The sequence below is a fragment of the Uranotaenia lowii genome, chromosome 2, assembly GCF_029784155.1.
Source record: "Uranotaenia lowii strain MFRU-FL chromosome 2, ASM2978415v1, whole genome shotgun sequence".
NCBI lineage: Eukaryota > Metazoa > Arthropoda > Insecta > Diptera > Culicidae > Uranotaenia > Uranotaenia lowii.
In genome coordinates this window covers 428,434,236-428,444,483 of record NC_073692.1, presented here as the reverse complement: position 1 = coordinate 428,444,483, position 10,248 = coordinate 428,434,236, and the positions used below count along the sequence as shown (strand labels likewise).

Below are 10,248 nucleotides of genomic sequence, written 5' to 3'. Positions count from 1 at the left end.
GGTCTATCTCTTCTTCGTTGTCCTTTTGGATTCCAGTCTAGCGCCTCCCTGCAAATCTAATTTTCATCTTTTAAAAGCGTGTGCCCAATCCATCTCCACTTACGTTCCCGAATCTCGATTTCTAGCAGACTTTGATGACACCGGCGATGTAGTTCCTCATTCGAGATCCAGTCCAGATCCAACAATACGGATTTGACGTTTGAGTTGAAGATTCGGATTTTCGTTCGTAGAGAGATCTGGCGTGACCGCCAGATGTTTCGGAGACTCGCAAATGCAATTTGGGCCTTTCTGATCCACAGCAAAGATGTAACACATGTAGCAAAGATGTACAAAATCTGTTTTTTCACAAGTCCTTCGAATCTAAGCCGTCGTATTGGCTGGGCACTGGGCACAGGCTTTTCAGCATAAGAATTCTGGAATTGGTAAAAATGTGTTGTTTCAGTTTTTTTTTACATGATTGATTGGTAGGCAACACTACTAGCCTTTCAGAAACAAATCAAGTGTACATTTCAGCGATCTATACTTAGATTTTCGCTATTTCATAATTTAAAATGCTGATATAAGCTTTGACTTCCCTGATCTTTAATCGTAGTTTCGGATCGTGAGCTCCTCTCCAACACTTGGTTTGAACTTTGTGGACATTCTCGATAGTTTGTTTTGTTTCGATTCTAGTCGTATATAAAATTTTTGATTTTTTATTTGGCTCCATTTTTCTGCCATGATAATGAAGTTGGCCTATGTTGATATTCGCTTATGTATATAATGAGGATCTCTCGGGTTGAATTTTCTACATGATTTTTTTTTTTTTCATTTTTCGGGTGAAGATGACCTGGAATAGAACTTATGGCATCCATGGATCGGACATTTTTCAGTAACTCTGCTAGTGGACTCATCAGGTCCGCGTTAAATCTTTGAAAAAAAAAGCCCCATTTGAATCAAATTTCTGGCAATCGGTGCCCTAAATTTGCATTATTTCAGCATCAATCAATGCTAATGTGCATTGGCCTAATGCCACTGTAGTGCTTACATAGTGCTAAAAAGCATTAAAGCAAGCTTAAATGATGCAAATTCAATGCTTAGAAAATATAGCATTTTTCATTCTGCTTTAGAGCTATAGTGCATTTCAAAAGCATCGTGAAAAGCTGATAAATGCTAGTTGCTTTTTAAAACAGTGGTATAGTTCTAATATGATGCAGCATAGCACTCGAAGGGCTGTTATGATGCAAAATGGCACTTGATGTGCATATCAATAGTTTAATTTAGCACTTGAATGCTGGTATATAGCTATAAAAAGGCAACACTTTAGTGCTTATGGTTACTTGGGCAGCTACAATTTATTGGATTTTCCTATATCTTTGAAAGGATAATTTAGTACCTTAAATTTGACTAGGAATAAAAAGATTTTTTAGAATGACCTTATAAATGTAATCGCCCAATTTGGTTCAGTGTGCCTTGGCGTAGGTTTCGTCGTCCATTACCACGCAATCAAACTTTGTCAACTATGTCGTATGCAGCGTTTTGCCTCAAGGATTTGCTTATTGTGCGATTTGGAGTCACTACTTTCTTTTAAGTCGGATTGTTTCTTAGCTTCATGCACGGATGTAGACGATATTTCCAACTAGCCACTCTTCTGTTCGTCACTGATGCTCCCGGTTTTCGATTTCAACCAAATCTGCGTGCGTGTAGTTTGGATTTCCACGACACATGTACAACATTTTGATTCGTAGCTCCTCTTGGTTGGATGCCATTTTAAAAACTAAAGGTCTAATGTCAAAATCCAAATAGAAGCATCATTTTACACACATACACCTACAAAATGAGGGGTGTTCAGGTTTTTTATATGAATGATTAGTGCAAAGAGGCACCCGTCGAAATGTGGAAAATCACCAACAGCGGAAGAGGCAGCTAGTCCGAATTTTCCAGGAGAAAAAGCGCCGCCTCGAGGAGGAGGAGCTCAAGGAGCAGCTGCATCGTTCTAAAGAAACACGAAAGTTCTATCAGAAACTCAACGCATCCCGCAAAGGCTTCGTGTCGCAAGCCGAAATGTGCCGGGATAAGAACGGGGGCATCCTGACGGACAATCGTGAGGTGATTAAAAGGTGGAAGCAGCACTTCGATGAACACCTGAACGGCGCACATGCAGGAGATCAAGACGGTGGGAGAAGGTACATCGCCGGCGTAGCCAACGACGTAGAGGAGCCACTCCCAACGATGAGTGAAGTTAAGGAATCTATCCATTGAACTCATCAAAATGGGCCCGGACAGGTTGGCCGATTGCCTACACCGGTTGATAGTCCGGATCTGGGACATAGAACAGCTACCGGAGGAGTGGAAGGAAGAGGTAGTATGCCCCATCTACAAGAAGGGCGACAAATTGGACTGTGAGAACTACCGAGCGATCACTGTCCTCAATGCCGCCTACAAAGTGTTGTCCCGAATCCTACTCCGCTGCCCAACGCAACGAGCAAACAGATTTGTGGGAAGTCATCAGGCCGGCTTCATGGAGGGACGGTCAACGACGGACCAGATATTCACATTAAGGCAAATCCTCCAAAAATGCCGGGAACACCAAGTCCCTACGCACCATCTGTTCATCGACTTCAAAGCCGCATACGACACGATCGACCGTAACGAGCTATGGAAAATCATGGACGAGAACGGCTTTTCCGGGAAGCTGATCAGACTGATCAAGGCGACGATGGATGGAACGCAGTGCTGTGTGCGGGTTTCGGGTGAATTGTCGAGTTCATTCGAATCGCGCAGGGTGCTTCGACAAGGTGATGGTCTATCCTGCATGATGTTCAACGTGGCGCTAGAAGGTGTTATTCGACGAGCGGTGGGCGAAATGCGGGGGTACGATTTTCAACAGATCCAGTCATCTTATCTGCTTTGCCGATGACATTGATATAGTCGGCAGACAGTGGAAGACATCTACCGCAAACTGAAACGCGAAACAGGAAGGATTTGGTTGATGATTAATACGTCCAAGACGAAGTACATGCTGGCCTGCGGATCCGAGACCGACCGAACCCGCTTGTTTAGTAATAACAAGGTCACGATCGACGGCGACGAGCTGGAGATAGTCGAAGACTTTGTCTATCTCGGCTCACTGGTGACCGCAGACAATGACACCAGCCGTGAGATCCGGAGGCGAATTATCAGCGGAAGTCGTGCCTACTATAGACTCCACAAGCAACTGCGGTCGAGAAGACTTAGCCCTCGCACGAAATGTTACCTGTATATGACGCTCATTAGACCGGTTGTTCGCTACGGACACGAGACATGGATATTGCTCGAGGAGGACCTGCGTACACTCGCAGTATTCGAGCGACGAGTGTTAAGAATCATCTTTGGCGGCGTACAGGAGATCGGAGTGTGGAGAGCTCGCGCGACTCTACGGCGAACCCAGTATCCAGAAGGTGGTGAAAGCTGGCCGGATACGCTGGGCGGGACATGTTGCGAGAATGCCGGACGACTGTCCTGCAAAACAGGTGTTCGCTACGAATCCGGTAGAAACAAGACGAGCGGGGGCGCAACGAGCGAGGTGGTTAGACTAAGTGGAGCGTGATCTGGCGAACGTGGGGTGCCCGAGAAATTGGAGAACAGTTGCCATGGACCGATGGAATTTTAGGAATTATGTTCGTCAAGTTATGTCGTAAGACGGAATACTATGTAAATAAAATAAAATAAAATAAATATGAACGATTAGAAAAAAATATGTCGAATTAAAGCTGATCGCTTTTTGATCCGAACATTTTTAGTTGCTCAGCTCTCGAACATGCTTACAATGACTGAAATCTTTATTTTTGTGCAATGCAAGATCTTTCTATGTAGTTTGCCTCAGGAAGAGTAATTGAGATGTTCTACTATGACTTACAGTAGAACGAATGCTGCTTTCCGTGCTTGGTTGACCTTGCAACGGATTACTGTTATTTGAAACTTTAAATAAACTACGAAAAATGTCAATTTTAATTTGCATTATTTGACTTTTTCAGACATTTAGATGTACATATAATTTCAGATGATCTTTCATTGTTCATTGTTCATTGAGGAAGTTGAATAGGGAAAATCTTTTTTAACGTATGTTCTCAGAATTATAAGGTTTTGCCAGAATCTGATGTATAGAAGCTTTAAACGTTTTTAGAAATTAAAAAAAAACGTAAGGGTTTATTTTTATTCTAATTGTAACGAAACAATAATCTATTCCTGATGGCAAAATTTTAGATTATATCTTCATCATCATCACCATCATCACTTAAATGGATCGTCTGTCCTTGGCTCGACTCATTCTTCGAACTGGAGTTCATTGTTCCTGATACGAATTGACTCAAGCTAGTCATAATGAACGTGTTCCTGGGAAGCCCTTCCAAGCTCTCCTGCAACAAAGTATCTAGCGATGTATCGTTCAAATACTGCACAACATCTGCCGGAAGCTGCCCGACGAATTCCTGAAGAACAGTGTTGAGATGACTCTGTATAGTGTTGGGACTGTTTGCAATACTGGAATCTGACAGTACGCAAGCTATTTGGGCGTACAGGTCGTAGAGCCGTTTGTTGAAGTGACGCATATTTGATTGGGTTGAAAAAGACCCTTCCATGGTTGTGGTGTTATTTCTGAAACGACCGGTCACATTTCCGTTTTCTTGGGCCTTGAGTTGCTCGTTGATTTCTTCAGCTCGCTTGATAACGCTGTCTGGGATTTGGAGACCTCTTGCTAGGGCAATACCGTAGTTCCGGACACTGGTTCTACCCTCGGATACGGTGTATTTGTAGTGAAGTCGATCTACACCATCCACAGTTCGAGTTTCTGTCTGAAGACAGAGCTGAGAAACGTTGTTTAGGTGCTGAAGCGGCCTTAACATATTATGACAATGGGTGGTGAGATAGATAAAAGGTCTGGATACAGCCGAAAGACTCTGACAAGCTTCGTTCTCTGGAAAACCGACAAAGTTGACCAAATTTTCCAACAGTTTCCATCGTGGTCCGCTGCTATCTGGATGTTGAGTATCGCTGAAAATCTCATCAATTACCACCAGTGAATTGACTGTTACACTTTGTGCGATTGCCTCCAGTTTTCGTGACATCCTAGTAGAATGGGACACGTCTTGTTCAATGTTTTCCGCTGCGCCAAAGATGGCCATCAAACGGTCTGCTATGCGAAATTCGGCCCTTAACGCAGGTACATAGCAACCCATTTGGGCCATGATCTGCAGCAAACAAATAGTTTTGATGTAAACCGTCTTACCACTCATATTCGGTCCGGTGACTATGAATACGTTGTATTCCGGAGTCGATATCTGTGGAGTAATGATATGTAGTTCCGTGAGTTATACAGTTAATGTCATTTGAACTTACAATGTTATTTTTAACAACTTTAACCCCTTCGCCGTACAATTCGAGTAAAGGGTGACGCGCTCCCACGATTTTCGTACATCTACCAAACTTGGGTCGGCAGAAATCCTTTTCCTGACTCACGACGGCTAGCGACTGAAGCACATCTAGATTTGTGATATGAGCCACCAATACGTATACCATCTCAATGTCCTCTCGAATGTTGTCCATCAACTGCCGAATTACCCCATAGCTAACGAGTTCAATTTCTCGAGTAATGCCGTTGATCCGCTCGTTACAAGCCTGCAACCAACTGGTGCTTAGGGAAAATCGTGAACCCGATCGATTGAGCACCTTAAACAGCGAGGGAAATGCGGAATTGCCCTCGTTGATGGTGACCTGAATATAAAACCCCCAAGACTTCCGGGAGGACATTTTAAACGGAAGCCGGTGCGTTTGAGTTAATGTGGCGACATATTCTGGAGAGAAATAATAGGTATTGATACAACATTTAATGAAAAATCTTTCAAATCGTACCTCGAATTTCATCAATGACCTCGGAATACAGCCCACGGAGAATGTCCAGGGCGGTTGAAACTTTTTGCTTAACCAAAAATAGTCTACTGTAGTCTGATGTTTGCTGCACGCCTTCGCTATCCGATCCAATTACGGAAGTGATCTTTTCTCTGAGTTCTTGATACCTTTCGTTGGAAAAACTTTGTTTCATATCTTGCAAAATGCTTGAGCTCACAGTTTGAAATAAGTCATTCAATTCGGGAATGAATGCCAGCGCGTTCTTCAAAGTAACCGCCTGATTCAACACGTGAATTGTATTTTGTTTAGTAGTATTCTGAAAAAAATAAAAAAAGGCGTAAAAAATCCGCTGTTTATGGTGGGTTAATTTTTCAACGTACCAACTTATCTACATCGATTGCTAGTTTGGTTAATCCACCGATGTCAACAAGCTGACGGAGAATACGCTGAATCCCTTGAAGCAAATCAGATCGGCCGATAAGTTCATCAATAGTGTTCAATCTCGATTCCAGCAGATCTCGCCGACAGCATGGTTCTAATAAGTTTGCCCGCAAATGCCTTTTTCCCACTCCAGTTATGCAGTGATTGAGAAAATTGAAAAGCGAATTTTTCCCATCCTTATCTTGCAGCGAGCGTATCAATTCCAAGTGTCCAACACACTCGCCGTCGATCATCAGCGTATCAATTTTCGCGAGATACATAAACTGCAAAGCTTTAGCCGCAACCTGCAGGATGTTGTTTTCGAAGCAGATCCGCAAAAGTGCCCCTACGGCGGACAATCCATAGTATTTGCACCGTATCGCGTCCTTGATCGTATCGTAGCTCGAACTGCAATAGTTGCTCATGTATCGCTCGGCACAACGATCGTTGAAGAATGCCCTCGGAACCCCACTTATCTGAACATTGGGCAGCTGGTTTCGGATCATGGTTGGAAGATTCGAAGCTCTCGTATTGAGTGAGTGATCACTGAAGTAAATCTAGCAACCAATAAAAAAGAAAAACATAAATAAAGCAACTCACATGAGTGCAGGAGCACCTCATTGTAACTTACCACGTGCGGCTGGAAAGCTTCGAGTGAGGTTAGAATGTTCGAATACCAAAAGTTATCGCTAAATTGTGACATTTGCAGAACCGGTGCCGATATATCAATTGCGGCTACTCCGATTTCCAGATTGGCGTAGCCACGACCCTCGGCAATCGTACATATCACGTACGGTTCATTCCCGGCGTGGGTCTCGTTCAAACTGATAAATTGAATATTTAAGCTAGAAAACTACCGGATGTTCTGTGTTGACTTACCTTCTGCTGGCCGTTCGGCTGGATTTTAGCCGCAAGTCGATGTGGCGATAAATCTGAGGCACAGGTGGTGGATCTGGTGGATGATCGATTCGGTTTCTGATGAAATTCATTTCGAATACTTTCCGACTAAATTAACGTTTTGTAACGACCACGTGCGTTTCGAATAATCACATTGAGGGGTTTGACGTTTGACCTTTTTCAACACATCATAGTTGCCATGATGCCTCTTTACTTTATGTGATTGCTTTATGGAAAGTTCGACAACACACGGCAACAAAATTCACATTTTCCAAAGTTCAAAGAATTTAAAAGCTAATTTTGGAGCGCTGATTCTAAATACATATTCTTTATTTTCTATCTTTCTTGCTTTCGAGATAGCTTGTGAAAATGAAATGAGAAAATAAAAAAAAGAATTAATTGAATCTTTCATATTTCAAAACCCATAAGTCAAATTGTTTCACAGTCTTCAACAAAGTTGTTTAATGAGTTAAAATCTTTAATATCAAATACACAATGACTTCGTGGAATGATGTCAGAACAAATTTGTAATCTTATTATTTACAATTTCTTAAAATTATAGATTTTTTTAAACATTCTATCTCTGAAATAAGAATATTTGGCAAGATCTGCAGCCGAATTCCGGTATTTGAAGAAAATCACACAAAAATCTCATCCAGAAAAGAAATTCTAAAATTGTCGTTCTCTTCATAAAAATGTCTTTTCTTCTTGGCTGATTCCGAAAAAGTAAAGAGAAAGAAAAAAAAAACAAATGTAATAAAAGAAAAAAGTATAGTTAACCTAGAGTGCCTATAAGAAGAGTGACGCCAACTGTCAAAATTGGAATAGCGATGAGCTGTCAGTGTCATTCCAAACGTACAAATGACCTGTCAAATTCGGTCAAATTCAGGCTGAGAAGGCTGAATTTGACAGGTCATTTGTTCGTTTGGAATGACACTGACAGTTCATCGCTATTCCAATTTCGACAGTTGGCGTCACTCTTCCTATAGGCACTCTAAGTTAACCTATTCACCGCTAGACGTCTTTAACGTTTGTTGTCGGTGAGACTTTTCAAAACGACTTATTGTTGGCACCGTCTTTCTCCCATGTTAGTTTGTTTCCCGATATTGAGCATGGTAATTAGATTAAAATTATATTTGTAATGATGAAAACTATTTATAACAGCAATGTTCAATATTGCTAGATAAAATACTTCAAATCTTGCTCACAACCGTACATGCAATTAAATATGAAAAAAAAACATATCGTTGAGTGTAGAAGACATAATTGAACATTTTGAAAAATGAGGCTAGAAAGTTACGTGTTTGTAAACAATCGGATGTGTTGAACGGCGACGATGTTAATAATTTGACCACAGAATTTGACGAAGTACAATTAATTAGGTTTACTCGATTACCTGAGCCAAGATATCGCAATGTTGTTGGACTTGTAAATGTACCGGAATTGTTGTGGTTCTTTCATCATTCAATGGGATAACGTTCAATGGTTGATCCAATTAGTTAATAAACTTCTCAGCCAAACATTTTGGCATTCGAAGGAGTTTTTCGAAATTTCCATCCGAAATATCAAATGGATTACTAATATCTCTCAAATAACGACGATGCCGAAGTAGTTCGATTTTTTCTTGGCGTTTATACCACTTTTTTTTGCATAGTAATATCACTGACCATACTGACTGGACACTCGATTTCGTTTTCTGGATAATTTTTCCAACAGTACGCAATGTCGAATCCAGAGTGCGCATCGATCGATTTGAAGAAATGCTATCCCAGTTAGGAAATGCCACCCAACTTTAAAAATAAAACACGCAATTTCTACAATAAAATCGGGCTAAACAGGACCATTTTTCCTACAGGGTATTTTTTGTCAAATTTTTCAGGTTCGCCACTTGCTGTCGGTATTGCGAACCTGCAAAATCTGACAACAAAAAATTAGACAGAAAATGGTTGAATTTTTGTTCTAAGTGTCATGTCAGTGTGGTCAGTGGTAATATGATACAATCATTTGCTCCATTATTTTCAAGTTTTAATGGGTATTAACGTTTAATTTAACCAAAAAAAAACTTTACTGAAAAGAAATGTCTTTTTAAATTTCCGAAGCAAAAATGCCGAATCTCGTTTTCTATTTCAAACGTCAAAAAAATTTCTTCTTTGAATTGACCGGAATGTCAATCTAAGAAAATTTCACAACGAAAAAAATCCGAAGAGATTGAAAATCATGTTTTCTTTTTTAAACGTCAAAAAATGTCTACTTTGAATACACCGGAATTCCAAGATAAGAAAATTTTAAAAATGTCTTCAAAAATTTCTTTTCTTTTACGACATTTTTTGCCCCGAATTCGGCTGCTGAATCATTCGTTGAATCGAAAATGGTTCAAAATCAGTTTTATTTTACATCTATTTTTATACACGGAAAATTAAAAAAGGTAAAATTTACCAAGAAGCAGAGGTGATTGTTTCCACCCCTCTTTCTCGGTGAATTTTACTTTTTTTTTTCCTTTTTTATAGGAATTTAACCAATTAAGGTCATTATTCCTCGATTTGTACGGTGTTTAAATCATTTGGGTCATTCTTCTCGGTTTCATATTCTGTGATATAAACCTGCTTTACAAAGGAAATCCAATATGTTGGTCTCCTCCTGTGGCAGTTTGAGACAGCAGATTGGTGAAATTTGGTTTCCTGTTATTTCGGAGAAAAGCTGGTTCGTTCTGGTAACCATAAGTGAATCTCTGGAACCACCATATTGACTAGCCATCCGAGGGCTTTGAAGGATAATTGTTTTGCGATGATGTATCTGAACGGTATTTGGCCACTTTTAGCCATTCGGCTTGTGATATAGCTCAGTTGGCAAGTCAGTTGCTTTCTGAGCCGATGTCCGTGAGTTCGAGCCGAAGAATAAACATCGATCACAGTTGTTCCGGATAAGTTTTTCAATGACTGTCCGCCAACTGCATCGTTGATATACAGTTGCGTTCAAAAAAGAATGAAATCGCGTGAAGCTGCGCACCCACTTCCAACTTTGATAAGCTGCCATTTCTCTCTCGGTTTATATTTTGTCATGAAAATT

The 10,248-nt window shown here is 40.7% G+C and overlaps 1 protein-coding gene across 1 annotated transcript; it reads right to left on the bottom strand.

Annotated features, from left to right (window-relative positions):
* Positions 1-4,220: 4,220 nt before the first annotated feature.
* Positions 4,221-7,329, bottom strand: LOC129743508 (mutS protein homolog 4-like). The gene is made up of 6 exons (XM_055735540.1): positions 7,165-7,329; positions 6,917-7,109; positions 6,246-6,842; positions 5,869-6,181; positions 5,356-5,810; positions 4,221-5,297 (listed from the first exon to the last, which is right to left on the bottom strand). Exons 1-6 carry the CDS (start codon positions 7,272-7,274, stop codon positions 4,221-4,223), a joined length of 2,745 nt encoding a protein of 914 aa, XP_055591515.1. The 5' UTR covers positions 7,275-7,329.
* Between the last annotated feature and the right edge of the window lie 2,919 nt (positions 7,330-10,248).

What these genes read in the sequence shown, in the direction of transcription:
- LOC129743508 (XM_055735540.1), bottom strand. Translation starts at nt 7,274, where the DNA reads ATGAATTTCATCAGAAACCGAATCGATCATCCACCAGATCCACCACCT. An exon ending in CAATCGATGTAGATAAGTTG is followed by an intron (nt 6,182 to 6,245) that starts GTACGTTGAAAA and finishes TATTTTTTTCAG; the next exon opens with AATACTACTAAACAAAATAC. An exon ending in AAGTTGTTAAAAATAACATT is followed by an intron (nt 5,298 to 5,355) that starts GTAAGTTCAAAT and finishes ATTACTCCACAG; the next exon opens with ATATCGACTCCGGAATACAA.